The sequence below is a fragment of the Strix aluco genome, chromosome 3, assembly GCF_031877795.1.
Source record: "Strix aluco isolate bStrAlu1 chromosome 3, bStrAlu1.hap1, whole genome shotgun sequence".
In the NCBI taxonomy this organism is placed as follows: Eukaryota; Metazoa; Chordata; class Aves; order Strigiformes; family Strigidae; genus Strix; species Strix aluco.
Window position 1 is genome coordinate 5,074,039 of NC_133933.1, and position 25,330 is coordinate 5,099,368.

A 25,330-nucleotide genomic window follows, 5' to 3' on the forward strand; every position below is an offset into this window, starting at 1 on the left:
ATTACCATGTTAATACTTTCATCTGCGATACACAGTCCCTTCAACTCCCTGAAAATCACTTAGTCATCACCCTCGAGTACACCATCCATCAGCAGAGGATCCTGCACAGCCCCACACACGAGCAATGACTCAGTCTTTCCAAGTCATCACTACAGACTAGGGAATTAATTTTTCCCCCCAACTTTTTTTTTCCCCCCAACACTCACACATACAATAGATCAGACTAATATAAGCCTTAAGGGAGAAGATACTAAGCATGGCTTTTCAAGATTAAAGAGAGGTGATTGAGCTTCTCTACTTGGAAAAAGACTTAATGGTTTATAAAAAGAAAGTAACTGATAAAGAATAGTTGTTGATATTGTGGTATGCTGTCACACAAATGCCTAGCAGACAGCACATAATAGTGTTATAATAATAAGCAGCTAGTATTCAATGTGTATTTAATGTGTACCTGAAGAGAGCTGATGTTGTCAGGACAGAAAGTAAGACACCAGCAATCAGTTTGCAGAAGCCAGACAGTACACAGCTGTAGCCTTCAAGGCACATGATGAAAGCCTGAATAAAAGGTTTTCATGTGCAAGCAGATCTGAAAGTTCAAGTTTATAAAGATGTTTGGAGTACGGTATGAAAATAAAGTTCTGCAGGAGGTATGTCGACAATATATTTATTTATGTTTAATGTAAATCTAGGTCAAGAATAATGGAAGTCAGCACAGTTAAAGACACAAAGTGCCCAGCCCAATCCTGGAACCTATTCTGCAATTAATTTTATTGGTGTTTGGACTAATGACAGCATGGCTCTATCTATATATGCTGTGACTACATTTCTGCTTCCAGCATAAAGAATAAACCCGTATATACTTTTGAGGTTATAATGTGCACGATGTTTATAAAGTGCAATGTACATAGACAAAAAGTAAAGGTATTTCTTAACTGAGAATTTAAGATCACAGTGGCCACAAAGTTAATTACTAGCACTGTGCAGCTTGTCTCTTCTGACAAGCAGGTAGAAATAACTCATACTTACATTACTGGATAAAAGCTACTAAAATTCTCAAAATAAACATTGTAATGGGATTGGCAACTGACTTCTCAAAAAGCCTGTCTGCACAGATTATAAGCATGCTGGAGGCAGTCTCTTTGCGATAAAAACAGACTGTTTCTGCGTCTTCAGAACAGTAGTAAATCCAAATCCAGTTAAAGTTCTTCGTATGACATTGACTCATGGATATTGATTTTTCTGAGACAGAAGACTGTAGCACTTGCACGACTCCGTTCACATGGCACTGCTGAAAATGTGACAAATACTACATTTTGCTTCTCAACACAGCAAAATAAGGGCACAAGTAAAAATCGACAGTTCAGTTTTTGGGTAAGGTGAATTGTTTTGTACATGCTCTTCTGTGCTTGCAATATTCCAGGCAGTATTTTTCTTACAAGCTTTGATAATATTGTCTTCCCTTACTGGGACAGATCTAACCCTGTAGCAGATGGTTAGCCTAAAAACACCCAGACATTTCTGAAAAAAAAAAAACCAAACCAACCCAAAACAGTGTTACACTACCAATACGTAAGGTTAGGTTTCCCAAACTCATAAATCTGTTTCTACCCCGTCCTCAAGGATTGGCATCATATGAACATCTGGTCTGAAACATGCAGAGCACAGCCTCTGAAGACACATGATACATTAAGGACTGCTGAGGTGTCTGACAATGCATATCTTGAAGTTCAACCATTCCTGCACAGGGCTTTAAGGTCACATTTCTCTGGGTGTGCGTACTGAAGATGTAAGGCAATTAGGTTACTGTTAGCAACAGTAATATACTGTTGCCAAAATTTCAGAGAAAAAGAAAACGCATCCAGATTCAATGTACAAGGGATAACAGAGAAATTTTATACCTAGCAGGCTAGTTGAAGGAGTCTACACAAATCCTGGCCAAAGTTCCGTTAATGAAATATTTTCGCCAGGATTTGAGTTTGTTTTGAATTATCTACTTCTTTGTACTTGTGCAGCAAGTAGTTCTTCCCTTTACATCTGGATCTTAGACCTTTTCACCCACTAATCTCCATGCCTTAAGAGTTATCATCTTTGTTCCCATTTTACAGAAAGGAAAATAGACAGAAAAAGACTTCAGATATGGTGCAGTGACTCTACAAATGCACAAATCAGTAGCAGAATCAGGTATTCTGCATTCTTTGCCAGTGCCAAAATAGTAATATTTATTGGTATGTCTGCTGGAAATAGGACACAATAATAGAAATACTGAAGATCCCTAAATTAATCAGCTTTTCAGGTCTTCTTCACTTTGAAGTTTTAAGTACCAACCAGGAACTGAAATACCAAATGAAAACTGAAATACTGAACTGAGGAGCAACTATATTAAACTGGCATCTTACTTAAATACGCTGACCTGAGTGATTATAATATCAGCACTTCTTTTTGCTCCTGCTAGGCCTGGAGCACTAACACAGCTGAGAAGGCTGGAGATGAATGTTCTTACTTCTTATGCATTACCAGTAGAATTATTAAAATTTAAATTAACAGCCCCTGAGCAAGCTGTGCAAGTCAGACACAACTGAGGTCATGATCGGAAAACACTTGTCTCTTAATAATACTTTGTGTAATGCTAATTTTTCCCACTGAACAAATTTTAAATTCTAAGGGGAGCAGGAATAAAACCATAGTGGCTTCTCAGAGGACTTACAACTGGGAATATTTCATTCTGTCATTTTCAAATGGGGGGGGGGGACACCCACCATTTTTGCCCTTAAGTTTTATCAGGAAACACGGGAGTTCAGAAAAATTATTTTTATGTTGCTCTTGGATTGAGAGCCAAAATTTTTAACCAGTAGCCAAAGTTGCATTCCTCCTATGTTACCCATTAAAAATAGGGTAACACTAACCACTGAAGCTTCTGGAAGGCTGAGAACTGAACCTGAACTGCCCATAAGCAGCAGTGCCAGCTGCTTATTCATCCTTTCCACTCACACTGGATGACAAAAATTCATTGTTATTAAAACTATCTATATACAAAACCATCTTTGGTTCAGGTATAGATGAATTTTTACCTACTCACCAAAAATTAAATTTAATTTTTTCACAATTTCCTAATGTGTGATTTTCTTAAAACCAGAGGGGGAGAAGATGAATAGAATCTGAACTAACCACAGTTTTATAGGGTCTGTGAACCTCCTATAGGTTCAGATACCAAGACAAAAGAACACTAGCAACTACTTCGACTTAAATATTGTTTTAATTTTTCGCTTCACAGCTGTAGTCACTAAACTCCACATTTCTGTACTGCATAACAAGCTGCTATTATAGGAAGTAAAATACTCTAATTCAACACTCTGAGTTAGAGACTCATAATTAGATGAAGTGTTACCAAGATTCTTCTGTGCCTTAAGATATACAACATCATTTGGCTTCATTATTCCTGATGTTTTCGTATGGTTCACATTATACAGGAGGATCAAGATATGAAAGGAGCCTTTTTAGTAACCAACTTTGAACAGCCTCCATCTCAACCCTTGTAACATTCTTCCACAAATTCCCAAAGGATGCCTTATAGCACTGAAGCAATCATTTCAGGTCATAAAAAGATAAAGAACTTCAAATAACTTTCCATTTTTTCTAGTGAGAAAATGATTATTTATGGTCTTAAAATGAAAAGGACTTTGTACAAAAGGCCTGGAAAGATCTGTTTTTAATTACATATTTCAAAACTGAGTTATACAAAACAATTCCACTGGTTATATTCAGTAAATATATTAAAAACTTAAAGAGACCAGGAAACAAATAAGCAGACTAGTCTATAACCAACTCGGATGTTTTCTGGAAAAGCATGTCATGAACAATTTGTCCCTTGTGACTGAAAACAAAGAGGAAGAAAAGGGACAAAGAAAATGAGTTTAAGCAAGAAACTGTAACACCCCTTTTGATCTTGCATGCAAGCTGAAAATGAGAAAAAGTTTCAATCATTCAGTTTACAGCCTTATTTAAAGATCAAAACAAGCCTGAGCAGCTTAAAGCCTTACTTCATTAAAAGAAGAGAAGCTATGCACAGTCAAAGAGTTAATTGAATGGGAAGTGGGACATTCTTTCTTGCAGCTTTCCTGAAATGATAGAAATATCATTATTTATAAACTGTCCTGTATTCCACAGAAGACAATCAAGGTCCATTTTACAGAAGTTTTTTCCACAGTCTGCCATTTGTTTTCAAATCTTTGACCTACCTGCTAACTTAAGATCTCCAGGCTGATTTATAGTAATTTGCTAAATAAATTACATACATGAACCAAAATCTTCTGGCCATTTAAAAATGGACACTGTATACAGTTGTATATGGTGACAAGATCTTCAGAACAAAATTTGAAGACAAGTGGCTCAAGTGGATAAGGAAAGCCTTTTTTACCTACAAAATTAAAAATACCAGGGATAAAGTTCTGTTTGAATGTGTAAAGCTTTTGCTGAGCCTACATAAATTCTAATCCGTAACATATGTTTTTCTCAGCAAGTGAATCCATTTTTCCCATTCCTCTGAAGATGCCACAGAACTAACAAACATCCAAAACTCTGCTTAATGCAGAGGGAATATCAAAGTGTCATTCACTCTTTTGAGTACACTAATTTGACTACTCTTAAGTCATATATTGCTATGATTCATTGTATATTTGGCTGATCATTTAACAGTTCCTAACAAAATGTTAAACATCTGAAAATGCTTGAGGGCACAGTAGATTAACAATCAGAAGAGTACTTAATGGCAAACTTTGATTGAAAATTCCTGTCTGTTGTCTATATTCTAACCATTTAAATTATCTTAACACACTGTATATTACTCTGCTTTCAATTAAGTATCTCGTTGTGCAACACAATTCACATAAGATCAGAGCTAATTTTGATCTTCAATTACATACGAAAGATCCAAAATCAGATTAGCTGTCTCCAGAGCTACTTGTAGGCCACTACACTTTGCAGCAAAACAGTCCAGTGTCAGAAAGTCGGCAACCTTTACCGAGGGCTCTTTAGGGCAGCCCTGTATAACAGGAGAGCCAAACTGGCCTTGCAAAAGCCTCCAGTTGAGATTCTCAGTGTTACCATTAATCCTACAGCCACATTTTGAAACTAAATCTGACCAATTAGAGACAGAGGGAAAACCTGATGGAACAAACCAACAGTGTCCATAAACCATGTCTGTAAGAATTTCTCCATCATCATGATTCAGAGAGCAAGCTACAGACTCCAGGGAACGGCAAAAACCATCAGCAACCAACTGGTATTGTGCCCGAGAACAATCTATATCGTTAAGACTGCTGGTGGACAGACTACCACTCTAAAAAAAAAAAACAAAACCAGGAAAACAGAAAGTTAGAACACTGTTTTACAGAAATAATTTTAATCAAACATACTCTCGCTTTTTTTAAAACAGATGGTTCAGTCCTAAAAAAGTTGTCTATGTGATGATTATTCCACAATAGGAAAGATTTCTAGACAAGTCAAAGCTGAGTTCTGCACAATTATCTTTCAACATAAAAATTCTACACATTTTTATTTTAACACTTAAAATAGAAGCACTTACTATAATATATACCTAAAGATTAACAAGTACAAATACAGTATTAACAAGTCTGAAAGATGTAATTAGCACTAAGAGCTTCAAAGACCCTTTTGTTTTATATTAGTAGTTAGACAGCAAAAACGCAACATTAATCTAGACAAGTGTTTTAACTGCAGTAGTGATTCTACATAAATTCTTGTTTCCCAAGTGTATTAAGCAGCTTTAAAAGCCCTTATGTCTTACATACCTTGTGCCTTACATATGAAGCCAGGTGAGTTTCTGTACAGCCACCTCCTAATAATGCCAAAGGTTCCTTGATTGTTAACTGTAACACATGCTCTGCAGTTTCACAGGCACGCTGAAAACCATAGGAATTTGTCATTAGACATACCATGATTAATAGGTTTTGCCCCCACTGAAAAAACTACCAGAGTAAAAGTTTCAGTAGTTTCTGTTACAGACTTCATAAACTTGGATTACATCTGGATATAAACCTGCTGAGTGGTTTCCAAAACCATATTCACTTAAGAAATTGTCTTTATTTGTCCACACTCAGTATGGAAAAGCAGAAATAAAAAAGCTGTATTTTATTCCTCCTTCTTGCAAAACACAGTTATATATAAAAAGTCAATCAGTATCAATGACATTTCTAGGGCAACTATTCAATGAAAAGCTATGCTTGACTACCATTGCAGGTATTGCTGCTGGCCTTTTGCTGGGTAATTTTTTCTTTATGCTCTTATAAACCAAGTAATGAGCATGAAAATGTTTATCCAGCACTGGCCTCAAGAACAGGCAAAAAAATGCTTCTGCCTCTAAACAACTTCTCGTATTAAAACAGGGGCATTAAATGAACATGAGCACAAGGATTTTGAAATTCTGGAAACGAGTGTTTCTGAATTGCTTTCTTGAAATTGTATACCTAAACTCTAACTAAACTCCATTTATGTACTGAAAAATCAGTTTTCTAAACTTATTGTATCTGTATTTCTCATTACTTTTTTTCCATTAAAAACTTGACTTTTCAAGAAAGATTCCAAGAAAATTTGCCTACCTTCAATTCATCCCATGCTGTTTCATTTCTGTTACAGAGTATCAAGCTGCAGATAACTGTGTCCTTAGGAATTAGATGCACAAAATGTTTTGAGGCAAAACTCTCAAGGCACACATCTTTCAAATTGCCATAACAACTAGGAGACAACAAATGTATGGAAGCTATAGGCTTTGAACCTGTCCAATTAAGAAAAGCAGAGAACAGTATGTATTACTGTCATCAAAACAGCTATCTATCGCATTTCATAAAGCATGAACTTCTTTCCTCTTGGCTTTTTAAATTATACATATATTCTTCAATACCTAGCTTTTCAATCTATACAGAAAACTACAAACAGAAACCAACATTTTTTCAAAGTGCAAAACTCAGTGATAGTTTACAAATAAAAAAGTAATTGTTTTCTTCCTTAGAGTTTGAAAATAATCTACATTTGCAAACACTTGCTCTAACTGGATATTCCTCATGCAGCTATCAGTAATCACATGTGCAGTATGTCATCATTAGAGCTTGCAAAAGACCAATCTCACCTTAAAAAAAAAAAGTCATTTTTAGACTAGAAAAGACCAACTCTTGCTCAGCTGCTGAGGTAGGATACAGACAGAAATAAAAGAATCCTTACTTTGCAACGACACCAACCTAGATCAGTTTTCATTATGAGATGAATGTTGAGCACAACTGTCTAGTACAGAAAACTTGCTTGTTACCTGTCATCCGACTCAGGGGTTCCATCAGAGAGAGCCCAGCTCTGTCCACAGCGATGACATGGTTCTCTTTCAGATACTGCTTCAAGAATGGATGGATAACTTTCTGGCACACTACAAGGCCAACCTCATCATTAACCAGCTGCTTTCCTACATTAAGCAACTGATCCAGCTCTGACATTTCTAGAGAAATTCCGTGATGGACTGTTATAGTTCCTTCTTCGTGGTTGAAGCAGTCTCCTGACATGGACACACAGAAAAGTGCTATCTTGATCATGTTGGAACAAGTTCTTTTGACAGTAAGTGGTTTTGTCAATTTAATTTCTGGTGTTTCTATCAGTAGTCCAGGAAGAACCGTAGAATCTGCAACTCTTCCACCTTTCACAGGTACTATTATACACTTTCCTAAAACAGCATCAGTCTCAACATGACATGGAACAGTAAACATAAAAGCCTTTAAAATCAGCATGGTGAGATGATCAACTTCTGATTTATTAAGCATGCAAGCAGGTTTACTTGTTAATACGCTACGTACCAAACAAAGAAGAGTCTCAACACTGCTAAAATCTACGGCTACTCGGCAGCCACAGGCCTCAGATTTGAGGTAGTCCATACACAAACCCAAAAGATGCTTGCTTATTTTAATGACAGTGCAAGATGCAACATTCAGGCTTTTAAAGTTTTCGATCAAGCTACAGCAAAGAATGGCAGTAAATAAGCCACAGTCACTGAAGCGGGATATATGGTTCTGTACAGAGGCCGTCAAAACACTTAACACAGGATGACTGACAGAAAGACGACTGAGTATAGCTGAAGATTGTGAAGTTGTACAAACGTAGCCTCCCACACCGTTGTGGAGCTGTTTGAGTCTACCAGCAGGACCATAGCAAGATTTTAATATTCCACTCAGCAGAGACAGTGACTGACTAACTACGTCTTTACTTAAAGGTTCACTAATAAATAATGGAGGCTTTTTAGCTTCAAGACGAGACATTTTCAAAGTAAGATTTTAATTCTGGCCAACAAAACAGATTTTTTTACTTGGATCTATAATTCATAGCACTTTTAAAATTTGAAGTAGTACATTTAAATTCTTTGCAGCTAAGGATTATTATTTTAAATGTGAAGCAGTACATATGGTATGATAACAACACTCCTGTGACTGCTCATGATCTCTCTTAAAATGAAGCTTAAATCCTACTGTGAAATTGTTACATAATGACAGCCATAAGCTATTTCATTCATGACGATCTTTTGTAGCTTCTGAATGTGATCGAACAGATTTTTTAGCAACAAAGTTTACGAGCATGCTTCCAAAATGGACACCTATAAGTGACAGTCCTGCCACAAGGAGAAAGTTCTTTCTGCTCCAGCTAGCTTTCCTCATCTCTTCCTCTGGCAACACCCACAGATGAAAAGCTTCGAAGCTAGTTATACCTACAATTAAAAACAGAAAGGTATTAGGATAATCTTATGACAATATTGCACAGCTTGAACCGCTATTTTATTTTTCACAAGAAACTCACATAATGACTAATACTGAATCACAGAATAACTTAGGTTGGAAAAGGCCTTTAAGATCGAGTCTAGCCGTTAACCTAACACTGCCAAGTCCATCACTAAACCGTGTCCCTAAGCATCGCAGCTACAGGTCTTTTAAATACCTCCAGGGATGGTGACTCCACCACTGCCCTGGGCAGCCTGTTCCAATGCTTGACAACCCTTTCGGTGAAAAAATTTTTCCTAATGTCCAGTCTAAACCTCCCCTGGCACAACCTGAGGTTGTTTCCTCTTGTACTATCACTTGTTCCTTGGGAAAAAAAAAAAAAAAAAAAAAAAAAAAGAGATGAACACCCACCTTGCCACAACCTCCTTTCAGGGAGTTGTAGAAGGCGATGAGGTCTCTCCTCAGTCTCCTCCAGACTAAACCCCCCCAGTTCCCTCAGCCGCTCCCCATCAGACCTGTGCTCCAGACCCTGCACCAGCTTCATTGCCCTTCTCTGGACAAGCTCCAGCACCTCAATGTCCTTTTTGTAGTGAGGGGCCCAAAACTGAACCCAGTAATCAAGATGCAGCCTCACCAGTGCCAAGTACAGGGGGATGATCCCTTCCCTGTCCCTGCTGGCCACACTATTTCTGATACAAGCCAGGATGCTCTTGGCCTTCTTGGCCACTTGAGCACACTGCTGGCTCATGTTCAACTGGCTGTGTACCAACACCCCCAGGTTCTTTTTTGCCAGGCAGCTTTCCAGCCTCTCTTCCCCAAGCCTGTAGCACTGCAGGGGGTTGTTGTGACCCAAGTGCGGAACCCCCCCCGAGCCTTGTTGAACCTCATACATTGACCTGTATATGCTATAATGCTTTTTAACTGAAAAAAACTATTAATATGATATATACAAGCATATAGCACACAAATTATACATGTTTGTTAACAACTTCAATTCTGACCATGAGTTTATATACTGTTTTACCTGTAGGTCTATAAACAACAGGCCATTATAAACTGCCCTGAATTGTGTTAAAGACTACAGTGATGTTAACCTGTTTTTACTGGAGAACAATCAGCACTGCTTCCCAGGCAACCACTTCAGAAACAAAAGCTTTATTTAATGCTCATACAACTTCAAAAAAATCTCTGCCTCTGAAAGAAAAGTTCCTTACTTCAAGATGCCCAACATACAATTATGTCTTCTTCAGTTCTTAAACAGTTCAAAACTTAAAGGGATATTTATTTACATTTCCAGGTAATCTCTACAGTATTTAGACTTCTCATACTTAATTTTGTTTGTTTTCTATTGTAATTACCACCTCTACTAACAACACAGACTTTATTACTATGTAAAGTCACAGTTATTTCTGGGCAGTTTTGAACTTGAAAGAGCACTGTTGCAGAACCAGTCAATCACAAGAGTTTGACTGTTGTCTTGAAGTTATTGGAGTTTGTTCTGAAATATTTTCAAGACCTGTAATATCATCACTTAATTGATCCTATCACATGGGATTTAGCAGTAGTTTTTAAGATGTATGATACATTTTTTTTTGGTCCATGTAACTACCAAATTAACTTGTACAAAAAAGAATAAAACTCTGGAAGACTAAAGCTTGAACAGCAAGACTGTATCTCTTAGAAAATTCTCATTTAATTGACTCAGCTCCTGCCTCAAACATACAGACACAACTAATTAGGCAACTTACCCACAATACATAGCACAAATGCTATTTTTCTTTATTTTTGTGATCCCTTCGCATCACATATGCCACAATCCCAGGTTCTGGAACAAAGTCCTCTGTCTTCACTTGGAAAATAGGACTGGACTTGATATAAAACCAGCCCCAGTGCACCAGCCCAAGGCTAGGTATCATAACAATCAGAACTTTGTAGTCCTTCCAGATGGTTTTAAGACCCATTGCAAACTGGCATCTACCTAGATAAAGATAATTTATTATTTTAAATATATTCTAGAACTCCTTTTTTTTTACTCTATAATAATAGCACAGAATGGATGAACCTGATGTTAATAGCTTTAATTACAGTGCAGCAGATGATTAAAACACCAAATGACACAAGAAAGTCTTTCGTTGTGAACTTCAAAAAAACCTATAAAAATAACCTCAATTCAGAGATCTCGAAATGTTAATTGCTGCATTTGCTTCAAGCTTTAGCATGCTAAATCTTAAAGCTTTGCTAGTTTATGTTCACCTAATTATAAATTTTACTGCTTCAGATGATAAATATTTGAAGTCTAAAACAAAGCAGTTTCAAAATAAATCTCCGCCCCCCCCCCCCCCCCCAGTTAATAAAATTCAATGACTAAACTCCTAACAGAATACGGAGCTTTTAACTTGCAGGCCAAACAAGCTGCAATGCTTCTGACATCACTTTACCTTAACCAGAGTAGCAGCTATGCCTCGATCATCAGAGGCTGTAACAGTATCAATACCAACACAATCAATTTATCCTTATCTAAAAAGAATGTGCAAAAGACTACTTCCCTCAGGATTGTTAAGAGGTACCTAATATAGGAAAAAAGGTGTGTATACTCAGGTTTTATATCAAATAACTTGGTTTAAAGAGCTGCAAAGGTACAACTCGGAGAGTAAGTGTTCCTACACCTGCCCGACTTCCTTCACCTGACAGGAGTAACGTGCCCTATTAAACCGGCCTGATCATGCTGTGGATATTTCACAGCTTCACACCACTTGGCACACAAGGTAAAGCAAACTCCAAAGTCCCAGAGCGGGCCGGCACGCGTGGGGCAGCCACACTCGTGCTGCGAGCGGCTGAGGAGACGCTGAATCGAGCTGCTGCGGCCCGGCCCAAGCGGCCCGTCCTCTGCCGGGCGGGCCGGCGGCAGGGACCCCACCGCCCTCGGTCACGCAGCGACACGTTCCGAGCCAATCTCCCCTCTACCCCGCATCACAGCGGCCTTGCAGGGCGGACGCCTGAGGGGGTGGCGGCTCCCCTCAGGCCAGAGACGCCTGAGGAGGGCCGGCGCGGCGGGAGGGACCGGGGTACCTGAAGCTCCTCTCCCATTTCCTCACGCAGAAAGAGGCTGCGGATGAGGAAGGCGCTGCCCTCCCGGCACTCACCTCGGCTCTCGCCCCAGGAAGGCGAAGGGAGGACCCAGCTCCGTGCCCTCCCCTGCGCCTTTAACTCCCCGACGGCAGGAAGCGGCCTGGCGCAGCCCGGAAGTGCTGCTGCGCCCCGCCTCCCTGCTCGCGCGGGGCTGTTCCTCCTCTCGCCCGCCATTGGCCAATCTCCGCGTCACATGGCCACGAGGTGCGCGCGCGTGCGCTCCCTCGCGCTCCCTCGCGGGGCCGGCGTTACGCCTCCGCCAGCCGCGTAGGGCTGCCCCGGCGGCCATTTTACATTCGGGCAGGGTCGGTGGCTACAGCCTGCGGCCATTTTGGATAGGGGAGAAGAAGCTCGTGCTCGGCAGCCATCTTGCTTGGGGGCAGAGGAGCCGTTAGAACCGTTGGAGGCAGGCGCGGCGCCGCGAGGAGGTACGGCGCGACTGTGGCGGCGGAACGTTTGCCGCCGCCCGGCTGGGACCCTCAGCCGGGAGGTTCTTGGCGGGAGCGGCTAAGCCTCGGTCTTCCGTTTCGCTTTCCTTCGTAGATAAACGTACGAGGTGGTGTCCTGGGGTCGCTGCTGCGGTGGCGGCCCCAGCCGCCTCCCTCAGGCGCCGCCCCTCGCGTCAGCACCCCCTCCCGGTCCGGCGAGGTGCGAGCCTCTGAAAGTACCGGCCAGGCTTAAAAATACGGCTATCTCTCTGATTTTTCTGCCTTAACTTCTGTTGCACTCCGCGTTGCTTCTGTGCGTGCCTGAGCCTTCCAGCAGGCGGATAGTGTTGCTCTGAGCAAAACAAATTGAAGCAAACTTTGTTGCCTGACGTATTCTCCTTTTTTTTTTTTTTGCTTAGCGCTTCTATTCTGCACCTTTTCTGTTTGCTCTTCTGTCTTCCCCTACTGCAGTCGCTGTCAAGAATAATTAGTAGTATATTCATGTGTGAACGGAGCACACATGATTTAATTTTGCGCATAGTTGCAAAGTTTATAATCGGAGCCAAAAAATAAGTTTTTAATGCCTGCTTTCTGTGCAGAGAGGAGTATAACATTTTTTTTAAAAAAGTTTTGTGGGACAGCTGAATGCAGTCTTTGTTGCATTCAGCTGTTCTGCAAAACTTAAGAAGGCTTTTAGCAATGCAAAAAGATAGTAGCCAGCACCTGTCTGTAATAAGCACTCTGATGTTCCTCAGAATCTCTCATTCCTCTAGTTCTATGCAGTTGCTGTTGAATAGGTAACATTTTTGAAAGTGATTGTTGAACTTTAAAGATAAATTGGCAGTTGATGAACGAAGGATCGTAAATAACAATGAGCTAAAAATCTGCTAACTTTGTTGGAAGGGTAGTTTCCAAAGGTTGAGTGGAGAAATTGGCAACAGTGGGCCTAAAAATTGTGAAACTGCAAAATTGCAGATTCTGATATGTCTTTTCAGAACTAGAAATACTTTCAGAACTAGAAATACTAAATATGTGAGTAGCCAAGTATTATACTGCTCAACCCAAGCTTAGGATCCGCTCTCAGAAACTGATGAGTGATGGGTCTGGGCTGGGCAGCGTTTGACTCTGATAGTGAAGGACTGGAAATTTCAGAACCCCCTTGTATATTGTCATAGTTAATTTTGAACTACAAAAATCGTTAATACTAACTTGTTCTAGAGAGTTCCTTAATTAGCATTTGTATTTTTGTTTCTGCCTTTTTCAGGTGCCCACCTCTCCCCACACATGGTAAAGGCACCCAAAATGGGCAGTATATGAATAGTTTGCAGCTGTTGTGTTAGAAGCTGCTGTCTTCAAGTGGGCATGCGTGGCAGGATTTGTTCAGATCCTCATCCCTGCTGAGTTCACATTCCATCACCACAGGAAGCTACTTTTTTGCTAAGGTAAGATGCTGTTCATCAGCTGGCAGAAAACACTTTAGCTCGCTCTCTGGGAGTCCACGTTTCCTGGTTTCTCCTGAGCGTCTGCCATTCCACTTGACGTCAGATTTCGGAAAGAAAGATACTCTGCCACGTTATTTTTGAAGTGTGTCTCACTCTAGGTACAGGGAACCTATGTGTTTAGTTTTAGATCATGTTTACTTGTATAGGCTGTCTATCAAAAATCTAGATGTTGAAATACTACAAATACTATATCAAGACTTTTTTTAAAATATATATAGCTTCTGAGAGGATTTTTTCTGCCTTGTTTGCTTATCTTCACATTTCTTTATGTACATTTTCCTTTAGAGGTTTGCATTAGGTTGCAACAGATACGGTATTCTATGAGTCAGATTCTTGTTACCAGATAGTAGCAATTGTAATGGATCTGTGTGTTTTTCAGAACAGAAAATGGCTAAGTATTTTGGGGCTTGCTGGCTTTTTTTCTTGTACAGATGATGGGTGTTCTTCCTCATTTTCTGATGTCTTAGTGTTGGGTATTTTTTAATCTGTGACAGTTCAGTGGCTTTCCTGGTGGTTCACGTTAGGTGTATTATTTTTTGTTTCTAAGGATTTGCTTGCGTTTATTCTGCCTGCTGTGTTTCCTTTGTCTTATCTATATGGTCAATGCAAAGAATGGGGTAGTTGGCAAACTCCCAAAGTCAGCTTACTCCTGTGAAGAGCAAATTGAACCAAAGATAACTTTTCTTGTGCATCTTTTTTTATTTTTTTTTTTTGTTTGTTTTCATCTAACATTTTGTAAATTGGATTTTGAGAGGATTTCTGCCTGCCAGCAGTCCTTCTCACATCAGTAGTAGCAGTCTTGTTGCAACAGCAGTATTCTGGGTGGTAAATTGTTACATAAAAGAGATTGGTGATGTTGGGATAAGTTCAGCTGTTTCATCCAGCTGCTTTGTTCTCAGGCAGGACATGAGCATTTGGAGAAGAGATGATGCTCTGGCATGTTTTGTGGTAACTCTTCATATTATTGCTACTGTAAGGATTAATGATAAAACATTAGCAGTCCAAATATTCTTCTTCAGATCACAGGCCTGCAGCACCATTGTAACTTGTATACTGTATGCAGCTCAAAAATTACATACAATCTAGGTAAACTATATTCCTGGAAGCATGAGGCAATGTACCTTGTGTTCTACCATATCCCAAGGTACAGGTAATTCCGTGTAAATGTTAGGTGTGTTCAATATTGTCATTGCTGTTGTAGAAGCTCTTAGTTGATGGTGTGCTACACAGCAAATTGTGTTTGTAATTACAGATTTCCTAACTTCAGGTTATGGTTCTAGCTGCTTGGAGAAGAGACTATAGCATTTAATACTCTCCCGTTTTTTGCTGTTTCTTGCCTACTGTTTTTCCTTTTTTAATTTTTTTTTTTTGCTTGAGGGAGGAGGTAGGGATCATTAGTAAAGCCCTTCATTAAAATTAAAAACCCGATCCTGAAATGCTGTTGAAACCTTTTTTTTTTTGTTAAGAGAATCTGAGTCATACATGCCCAGGTTCTGTGGTAGTTTGAAAGGGCTGTAATATATTATTATTTGCTTTTTGTTCTTGCATGATGGGGTGAGTAGTCCTTCCTTGGAGTTCTTGAACACCAAGAATACAGTCTTGTACACTGTTCGAAGGAACTGAGAAGCACAGTTGGTTTTCGCTTTGTGGCTGCTATTTCCCTTTAGCATCTCTTCTGACCTAGTTCTGGCAGCTGCTGTCAAGAATTTCTGAGCTTTATCCCTTACTAGGATTCTTCTTATAGCTGTTCTACTATGTTTACTTCTATAAAGTAGCACCTTCCTATCTGACAGTATTGAAATATGATGTCACGAGTGGTCCAGAGCACTGTTCCTTACATTGTGTTTCTTGAAATTGCTGTCGGTAGAGTTGACAGAATTTACTCCAATAAAAGAGAAAGGTTTCCGGGGCTGTTTTGTGCAGGGGAGGATGATAGTCGTGTGGCATAAGGCATGGTGTTCCAGCTTCTGTCTGCATGACTGACTTGAAAATTCAATTTGCTCTACATAGCTTTCTGATTGCTATTACTGTGCAGCTGAGAAAAGCTCTAACTTTGAGCTTTTTCAGAACATAGTTGAAATAATTTATTAACTATATTAACATTTACTTTCAGTAGTTCCAGAATGGTTCTCAGTTCAAACTCATTTTAACCTGGTTACAGTAACAACTGTGTTACTTCTCAGTGTTTACGATCTTTTTACTATTTCTGTTTCCTACTGCTTAGATATTGATATGAAATATAGAGAAAAAAATCATTGAGAGTTTCCCTTGAGCCAGTATATGAAATTGTGCCCTTGTTACTTTCACATTTTCTCGTTGTTTTAAAATCTTGGGTGTGCACTGCATAGAAGTGTTTATTTAGTTCAAAATGATTACTGTTGAATCTTAAGATCAAAATTGTCTATGCTATACTGTGTGGTTGTAAAGTGGGTCTTGTTTTGCACTTTTTTTGACATTAAATAAGGATAACGACTGCCTTTTGAAATCTGTAAGTGTAGTGCCTGGCAGAGACACATATCACCAGCCTAACTTGTATCATGAAATTTTGACAGCTCTGTCACAGTACTTTACAATAGCTTGAAGTATGATGTGAGAAATGGGTATGTCTTCCTGTGTTCTTCTTTTCCTATGCCATCTCTTAATGAGAGGGACAAATCTGGCCAATTTTCTAACAGACTAATCCTTTAGGAAACTTTAGAGTGTAAAAGGTAGCTCTGTTCTAGTGTAGGTTCTGTTGTGGTTCGTCTGTTGCAGACAGCAGCTACTGACACTTGTTTTTTCTTGATTTTGAAGCTTGAACTGTATTATTTGGGTACCCTATCTTTGTATACCAGGGCCCTTGTTCACCTGGTTTTCTGTCCAATCCAAGTCTATTCCTTGTCTGTCGCCTCTGTTCCTCTCCTGTGTGAAAACAAAATGTATTTAAATTTTTTATTCCTGGGTTTTTGTAGATATTAATTTGGTACCATAGGCCCCATGCCATGTCACTTCTGAATCCCAACATTGTGGGGTTAGCTGGAAGGATTTTTGTGAATTTAAACTAATTTTTTACCTTTTGACAAGTGAATGTTTAGCTCCCGTTTATGTGGAGAATGATGAACTTCCCCAGTAGTGCTGTGACTGTAATTGTTGTCAGTTCAGAAAAAAATAGCAGTTAAACTGAAATCAGTGTGGAAGGCAACTAGACATGGTTTGGCTTGCAAGCTAGCTTGAAGCTTGTAGTCATTTGAGTGAGATCCAGTGTTCTTCCAAGGGGCAGGGGGGGAAAACTTCACAATTAGTTGAAGGTTTCTTCTTTCCCCCAAGGGAGGGTGCATTTAACTTCCAGCATGAATTAATGCTTCCTGAGTTACTTGAAGTGGTCTGAGGCAGGGTCAAGGTCTATGCAGCTAAATGTATTTCACTCAATATCCCCAGTTAAGCAATCTAAATCCTGTGTGGCGGTAAGCAAGAGAAGAGGATGTCCAAAGTTCACTTTACTTTTGTGCAACCACAGTAATGCTCAGGTCACATTACTTCATGCATGCAGTAGTCTAAAATTTTAAATAAACATAATGTATATGTATATATATATGCATACCAGGTGCACCAGAAGCCATAGTTTCTTATTTAAAAAAAATAAAAAGTGACTGTGCTTTGTTCTTGAACTGGTTTAAACTCTGATACTACTGATTATCAGAACTGCAGGTAGTGAATGGGTGTCTCGATTCTGAAGTTTGCTTACTGCTGCTTGGTCTGAAAGCAAATTTTGAAATTTGTGTAGTTTTGCTGAGCCCCTAGTAAGAGAACATGATGGATGATATTATTTCTGTAGGGCCATTGTGGTATGCAGGGTGTTGTGGGCTCCCTAGCTAAGTAGAAATGGAGTATCCACAAGATAGGAAGCCATGAACTGTACACAGAGTGGTTTGAGGACTCTGTTGACTAGGGCAGGTATTATTTCATGTATTAAGATTATTTTTCCATGAAAACAATACCTTTTTTAATTTTGTGTGTTTTCTTCCCTCTTTTCTTCTTTTTTCTTTCTTTAAGCTATGCGAAGGGGTTTTATGTGAAGCTATTACTTTGAAAGAGAAACTAGGCCAGGGGCAATGTACATAGGGACTGGTGGTTGAGACAGTAGTAAAGGAATATTCCAAATTTAGTTTGCTGCTCTCTGAAAAGCTTCTTGAGGATAAATTAGGTGGATTTGTCTCTGTCTTGGTACTGGTCTGAAAAATAGTTCTGATTTTGTATTTCATGTGTTGTATGCTAAATGCCTGAACAGTTATGAGGTTCACTAAAGAAACCAACACAGCTAAGTAAATCTCCTTTAAATAAGAGTTTTCCTTAGTTTTCTTAAAGCAGAGTAGAGGGTTTGAAGAATAGCAATAATGAAAAAAACGAGTAATAGAATTTAAAAATCCTTCTCAGTTGGTGTAGAGATCTGATTTTTTTTCCTCTAGTGCTGATCACTTTTAATTGATGTTTTTATAGGACCAGCTTACACTGACCTATCATGGCATCCAACAAATTTGTTATTAAGGTAAGTAGAATGTTATAGCTTTCATTTAAACAAAAAAAAAATCTGTAATACTGCTTAGAATGTGTTTACGTTGATTTTAAAAGTTAATGATGAAGAGGTTCATCCTTCAGGCTTCTGGTCATAGCATATTTTGTATCAGTTTTTCTCCCTCTTTGGAAGCAAACTTCTTCAGTCGTTGCTGTATCATGGCAGACTGTGTTTGAGGTCAGCTGAAGATTAAAATTGTGTAACTAAAAGTGATTAGTTGTGTAGTTTGAATTGGAAACTGCATGAATTCTCAGTAGAACAGTATCTGCTACCTGAAATAAAATTTAGGGTTGATACTTCTCTTACTGTAATCTTGCAATATTATTAGTATATTTCCCAGATAATCTAGGAGTTCCTGGTTTAAGGTGTAGCAGTGTTCTTAAACTATTGCACTTAGCTCTTTATTTCCATCTCTTATTTGCTTGTTTTCCCATTTTCAGGGATTAGTTGTCTTACATCCAGTAAAATGCCATTGCATTTTATCTTGCAAACAGTCTCTGACTTTTGGTTATGTATTGGAAGAGTAATGCTTTTTAAAACATTCTGTAATAAACATAGCACTTCATAATTCTTCTACCATAGCTATATCAGTTTATCAATAAATAAAACTAATTGTTCAGTAAAAATTGTGAAACCTCTTTTAGACCTTCTCTCTTGTTTCTGTGTTCCTGTATGTCTAGTGTAGTTTAGGTAATGTGTACATTTTGAAGTGATTAGTGGAATATATTATTCTCTTGGAAATTATTTGTCCAGGAATTTTCTTAACAGAGAAGATTTTTTTCCTCTCTGGGTTTTTTGGAGGGCAGCTACAAAAACCTTCCTGACTGATCAGACAGTGGAAGCTGCTGAAGCTTGATTTTGCACATAGCCAACCTGTTCAACAAGCAGACCAAACACTTATTTTTTCCGTGTTATGTGTTCTTTTCCAAGGGAAACTGCTGTCATCTAGTGGGATGTTTGCTTTTTTTTTAAGGCTTAACGTGATTGTAAACCTTAAATTGACAGTATCATGTCTATACTGTTCACTGCTTCTGCATTGCTAAAGGAGTTAGGGGAAATATCTTTGATTTTCAGCATGTTGTAGCTGATACTCCGAGTCTGTATGCCATGATGTGGGTAACAACAGGAGCTGAAGCTGAAGGCATTGTTTTTCTCAGCTGAGAACTCTTGATATCATCAATGTTAATAAGTGCCCAAGAAAACAAGTGGTGTGAGTTGAAATACCTTTGCTAGATAAAAAAGCCTTAAGATATGTGGTTACTGACCTGCATTATTACAGCTTGCTGATTCGGCATAGATGCTTTACGGGTACTCAACATGTACCCTGGCAATCTCTAGGTAGTTTAATATCACTGACTATCTGAGCAAACGGATACCTTCTCATTGAGCATGTGTTTGTAGGTAAGCAGTATCACCCATACAACTTTAGACAGTGCCAGTGAGGTACAACTTTATTTTCTTCCTGCTAGTATTTGAGAAATGAGGATAAGTTTTTGCATGTACTGCGTGCTGAAAATTAACTTTGCCTTGACTAAAATGTGTCAAATACATAATGTAAGTATGTGAAAAGCTGATTAGAATTCACTCTGTACGCAGATGCGTAACATTTTCTTGGTAGATCGGGGATTTTGTGTGTGAATTTTTGCTGCTTTACATTCACTGGATTTGCATTTAATGTATTCCCTTATCTAAAGACTGTTCAACTTTCACGTAAATTTTGCGAGGAAGATCCATGTGCAGAAGATTGCCCATTAAAAGGCAGAAAATATTCTCACTCCTCTCTGCAGGGGCAGTATAGAAAATACTGTATTCTACTTTCAGGTTTCTTGTGTTTGAAACTGATAGGAGTATTTTACTGAGTCTGAAAATGTTTCATGCACGCCTCGTCTTCTACACTCTACTTTTAAGTTTTTAGATTTTGTAGGCACGTGTATGTTAATCTTTTTGGTGAAAGAGAAAAAAGTACAGCTTATCAGTCTGTCAAGTCTTAGCTGACTGGAATGTAACTAAGAGGAAAACACCGATGATGTATTTAATGGCTTTGCTTCTTAACAACACGTATTTCATAGGAGCATCTCTGTACCTCTGGTGTAATGGTCAGTTATTTTCAGTAGAGGGAGTAGTTGGCCTGTTTTTGAAAGGCGATCCTAAGCTTGGTTTTATGGGCAATTAAGAGCCATTGAAATAAAATAATTGACGCAGTAAAATAGCTTTAAACCTTAATACAAAAACTACAGTTGGGTCCTAAACACACTTTATTCACTTGCCAAGTGGCTGGATGCCATGGTGTTGTGATGTGCAATAGATAATATTTTATGCAAGTTAATTTGATCAGCAATTTTCAATTTTAGGAAATATTGATACTTCATGAAGTGCTGCATGGTAGAATACCCCCAGATCTGGAAAATAAGACATATGAATTTAATTAAGCTTTCTCTGTGTGTTGCTAAAATATTTTACTGCTGTTCTGAGAAATAAATCTTAACTTTAATTGGTGAGGCTTAAAGCAAAATCATGAACTCTATATGGATTTGAAAAGTAATATCGCTAGGGCCTTGTTTTAAACTTTGGACAAACTAGAAAGCATTGCTCTTCCAGAATTGTGTAAAATGACTTTATTCATGCCAAACTGTAGAACTAAATATAGTAATTTTTATGGCTGTAATAGAAAAATTTCATTTACTGTTTTCTGCAATTCGTTCATTTGCCAAACACTGAAGACTTTAAGTTGTTACTATACTTCAATAGCTCAGCTCAAAGGGAAGCTTTTTTTACTTTGCCATTTCCTACTTTGAGAAATTAAGAGCTCTGTTCTGTCTCAGATTTGTAAGGCCTTTGCTTGTACATATCTTAGATTAGGATAATTATAGTTTCAGTGTTCCCTCTGGTCATCCAGCACACTCTGCAATCGATTTTTCAGCAGTGTTCCTTGTTATCAATTTAAATTATTGCATGCTTGAAGTGTGTATGAAACTTTTTGGTCCTTCACTTCAAACATCTTGCTTGCTTTAAATTGCAAGTTCCTTTGAAGCAGTGAGCATATTTTTCTGTTTTATACTGGGAACAAAGATGGAAGTGCTGGAAATGGTTGGACAGAAAAATGACAGTATGACTGTAGAAAATCAGCAGTTTATTTTGAAGGGGCCTTTTTTGCTATTTCCATGTGTGTTTAAATATGTTAACAGATTTTTAATGCTAAAGCTTCACCATATCTTTCCAGTGCTTGCTTTTTTTTTAGCTACCAATTGAAATGTAATACAGCGATAGTATGTCAACAAAGATTTTTTTTTTTTGTCAGATATGTCTCTTTGGATGGTTCTTAGGTGACATCTAAGTGGGCAAGACAGATTAAAGTTTCCATTTCTGTCAAGTGTGTCCATTGAATTAGCTAATCAATATTTCTGTAAATATTTTGCTCTGTGAGAAAGTAGTGTGTTTGCTTCTTCCTGCAAGTTGTTTGGGGAGGAGAAAACCTAGGGAGGTGAGTAGGTTTTCTTATCTAATTATTAAATTTTTCTCTGATTCCATATAATGAGTAATGGAGGATAGTAAATGCATTTTCTTGCTATAAGTTTATAGATACATGAATGCAGTGCTCTCAAGTGGAGAGTAAGAATAAGGAATACCATTTGTGTTTAAAATAATATTTTTGTAGATTGTGACTACTCAGAGTTACTAGGCTGATACTACAGAAGCTTTTTTTACATACATAGTTTTGAACTGTTTAGCGTACTGATTTCTAGTTTGAAAGCTAGGTTTTTTTAAGAGCCCTTAATTAAAATAACTAATAAATATAGTACTTTCTGATGCTCGTTTCTTTTTTCCCATTGCAAAACGAAGACATTTGTATGTAAAATTCCTGTAGTTGAAGTACTTACGAATGTTTCAGCAGAAATATGCTAAGATTAAGTTTTCTGCAATTAGAATTTGTAAAAGTTCTCCAAACTAATTAAAGGTTGTTGAATTTTACATGTACTGGATGTTCTTATATTTGCTTTTGGGGTCTTTAAAAATTAAGAAATAGCTATATTAACCATTTAATAGTGATTTTCTAGGGATGGTGTTCTCCTAAAGCAGCATTGCTCGCAGCAACTATAAATACAGGTGGTTGGAGTTGTTATTATCAAGTAGCATCACACACTTCACTCAGCTGTGATGTTTGTTCTGTATGAATGGATAAGATATGATACATGTCTAAAAGGGCTTAAATGTGTTAAGAAGGGAGCTGGGGGAAAAATATGATTTAAAGTAGGAAGTAGAAAACAATAATAATGGATAGAGGGACATCTAGTTCTCTTTCTTAACTCTGCATTTAATTCACGATTTCATGGGACCAGATATGGAATGACTAAAGTGATGAGTAAATAAGTTCCAGAAGAAAGAAAAGAGGAAGTTGGGAGGTAGAGGGGGGAGGAAAATTAAGTGTACGGTCTAATTCTAAACCTTCTGGAGTCAATGGAAGTTTCCTCACTGACCTCAGAGGATTAATTTTCAAGCCTAGGGAAATGATGAGTGGATGAAGAGTTGAGAGATTAAAGTGTTAGCAGAAGGAGAAAGGAATAGGAAGCCAGAGGGGTAAACATCAATAGTGGAAACACTGCTTTCACGGGGATCACTCCAAATAAGGAATAAAAGAGTGGTTCTACTTGCATGACTTTTTTTTGGTAATTCAAATAAAGTAATCTGATTACTTTTGAAAGTTTCAGTTGTAGCAGAAAATGAGGCTTTCGCTAATTGTGAGCGCTATACTACTGTGACAGTGGTATGGCATTCTAAATATACACCATACCAAGTGATGCTAATTTTTTAAAGACATAATTAATTCAGAGGTGTAATCTCCACGATAATTGTCACGTGCCTTGTTTCTGACCAGCACTACCATATTTTATACTGCCACTGTTTTGCTTCTTGGAGATCTTGGTGGTACTGCCTGCTTGACCCCTGAGTCCAGCAGTGAGGGAGGAAGGGGTGGGAAACTTAGAAGCAGACTTCAATCTCTTTGAGTCCAGCAAAACATCAGGGCTTAGCAGAGATGCTGCATGGGGTCACTGAATGTCTTTAGGTCCTGGGAGAGGCTTCAGCTTGTGCTGTAGGTGAAATTCTCCAATTCTTTCCAGTGAGTTCAGATGGGGGTTAGTAGGCTGGGAGGTGAAGGGATCCATGTTTCATATAGTACCTGGTAATGTCACGTACAGTTTAATGAAGCAGTGATGCAGTTGTTGCTCTTGATGTTACTATCATGACAATTTAATGTAAAATTTTTTGTATTGTTTTGTGTGGCCTCCCCCCACCCTGGACAATGTAGATGGATTCTGATATGTGAAAGTCATCTGAGTATTTGATATATGAGTGTGTTCTGACTGGACTATGGAGTAAAAGAGAGAAGAGAGACTGACGACACATTTTTATTCTTTCCTTATGTTTCATCCATGTGGTTCACGACTTCCTTAAAAGGAGTCTATTTTTAAAAGCAAAATTATCGCTTGGTTTCAATTCTCAGATAAAAGCTTAGTTTCTGGACATTTTCTGTTCACTGCAGCACTTATTCAACCATGACTCTGCAGTATTTTTCTTGACTCAATAGCCAAACTTTTCCTTAAATGATGGTACCACAGGATGTGGCACCGAATTTCAGTGTTCTGCTGTAGTCATTGGTAAGCATGAGTACTGATGATGCTCAACTATTGTGAAAACCCTTTAAACTGCTGATAAAATGATGACTCATGGTCACCTGATGAAAACAGATACATTACCATGACTCCAGAAACTTTAGATCCCATGTAAGTGTTTCACTTCCCACACTAGTTCTTTTGAAAGGGAAGATGATGCAGTTATTTTCTAACAGTTGACAGCTGCTCAATTAAGCTGTGACAATGTGGTTGGCAAAAACTATAAATTCCAGACTTTTAAAATAATAGTTTAAGGAACTAAAAATCTGTATGAGCTATGAAGAAGTTGCCAACATTATTTTCAGTGTTACTTGGGGTGTTTTCTAATCGTATTATACATCTTAGATTTCATTTACCACTACTGAATTTACTGAATTAAGTTCTTTTTATAGTGGATCTGACCCAAACCTCACTGAAGTCAATGGGCTTTGGATCAGAGCCTGTAGGAGTATATTGGTAGGACACTGTAGCTTAACTAAGGACATACTAATTTATTGCATCAACAGCCTTCCTCAGTTCAATTTATCTGTCTTTTTAAATGCAACCTGTTTGTCTATAATGTCAATGTCTAAAGAAGTTAGGTTGGAAAAATATTGAAAGGTGATACAGCCAAATAATAAAATAGAAATCAGTTTTAATTTCAGTATGAAGAGAGTAAAATGAAAACACCTGTGTTGCCGACTTGTGATTACCTAGGGACTGTGAAAAGATGGATAAAGTGAAAGTAGAATTATGAAAAAACATTAAATTAGACTTTAGGTGTGTATGATTCTGTATTATAAAGCAGAAAAAGGTTCTCAGCAAGTAATTGAATGTAAGGTAGTGTGGAATGGTACATAAACTCCTAAATGATCAGGAGTTCCACTGGTGATTTTTGTCTTAGACTAGTTTCCCATATTGACTGGAAATATTTCTAACTTGAAATGCTGTGAGACACCATGCTTAAGAAAATCAAAATAGTATTAAGTGATTTCAGATGTGTATGATTGAAACTTTTGCTAGAATGGATAACGTTGGTATGCGTATGAGAGCAATATAAAAATATTCTTTTTCTTTTTAAACAGATGTTAACTAAGTAAAATTCATGCTTTAAAATTTAACATGCAGACTCCTAAAGTGGTTTTAGTTATATCTCAGTTTCTGTTCTTTTTTCCATTTATTTTCCAGCTGACTCATTTCAAACTGAGATGATGTACATTATGTATTTACTCTGTGCTAAAAACTGGGACTCACCTAGTTTGAAAAAGAATGGTCTGATCAGAATTTAATATTAACTTCAGATATTAAG

The 25,330-nt window shown here is 38.2% G+C and overlaps 4 protein-coding genes and 1 long non-coding RNA gene across 7 annotated transcripts in view; 2 read left to right on the forward strand and 3 right to left on the reverse strand.

Annotated features, from left to right (window-relative positions):
- Positions 1-3,690: 3,690 nt before the first annotated feature.
- On the reverse strand, positions 3,691-8,309 carry MKKS (MKKS centrosomal shuttling protein). The gene is made up of 4 exons (XM_074817223.1): positions 7,319-8,309; positions 6,615-6,790; positions 5,808-5,918; positions 3,691-5,335 (listed from the first exon to the last, which is right to left on the reverse strand). The coding sequence occupies exons 1-4, from the start codon at positions 8,307-8,309 to the stop codon at positions 4,895-4,897; spliced, it is 1,719 nt and encodes a 572-aa protein (XP_074673324.1). The 3' UTR covers positions 3,691-4,894.
- On the reverse strand, positions 8,306-8,702 carry LOC141920456 (uncharacterized). Its single transcript, XM_074817228.1, has one exon. The coding sequence runs from the start codon at positions 8,700-8,702 to the stop codon at positions 8,553-8,555; it is 150 nt and encodes a 49-aa protein (XP_074673329.1). The 3' UTR covers positions 8,306-8,552.
- Positions 8,306-12,011, reverse strand: LOC141920455 (uncharacterized). 3 transcript variants are annotated; one of them, XM_074817225.1, is made up of 3 exons: positions 11,906-12,011; positions 10,511-10,740; positions 8,306-8,752 (listed from the first exon to the last, which is right to left on the reverse strand). In XM_074817225.1, the coding sequence occupies exon 2, from the start codon at positions 10,721-10,723 to the stop codon at positions 10,532-10,534; it is 192 nt and encodes a 63-aa protein (XP_074673326.1). In that variant the 5' UTR covers positions 10,724-10,740; positions 11,906-12,011; the 3' UTR covers positions 8,306-8,752; positions 10,511-10,531. The 3 variants fall into 3 exon arrangements, with proteins under 3 accessions (XP_074673326.1, XP_074673328.1, XP_074673327.1); XM_074817227.1 differs by having other exon boundaries at positions 10,511-10,736; positions 11,906-11,988; XM_074817226.1 differs by having other exon boundaries at positions 11,832-11,968.
- On the forward strand, positions 11,170-11,940 carry LOC141920457 (uncharacterized). The gene is made up of 2 exons (XR_012622347.1): positions 11,170-11,766; positions 11,803-11,940. It is a non-coding gene; the product is annotated as an uncharacterized LOC141920457 (long non-coding RNA).
- A 113-nt stretch (positions 12,012-12,124) lies between the features above and the next one.
- SLX4IP (SLX4 interacting protein) overlaps positions 12,125-25,330 on the forward strand; it is an 83,079-nt gene continuing 69,873 nt past the window's right edge. Inside the window, exons 1-3 of the mRNA XM_074817229.1 lie at positions 12,125-12,319; positions 13,584-13,761; positions 18,298-18,346. Coding sequence (XP_074673330.1) covers positions 18,320-18,346 — 27 coding nt within the window. The 5' untranslated portion in view covers positions 12,125-12,319; positions 13,584-13,761; positions 18,298-18,319. The remainder of the gene's footprint in view (positions 12,320-13,583; positions 13,762-18,297; positions 18,347-25,330) is intronic.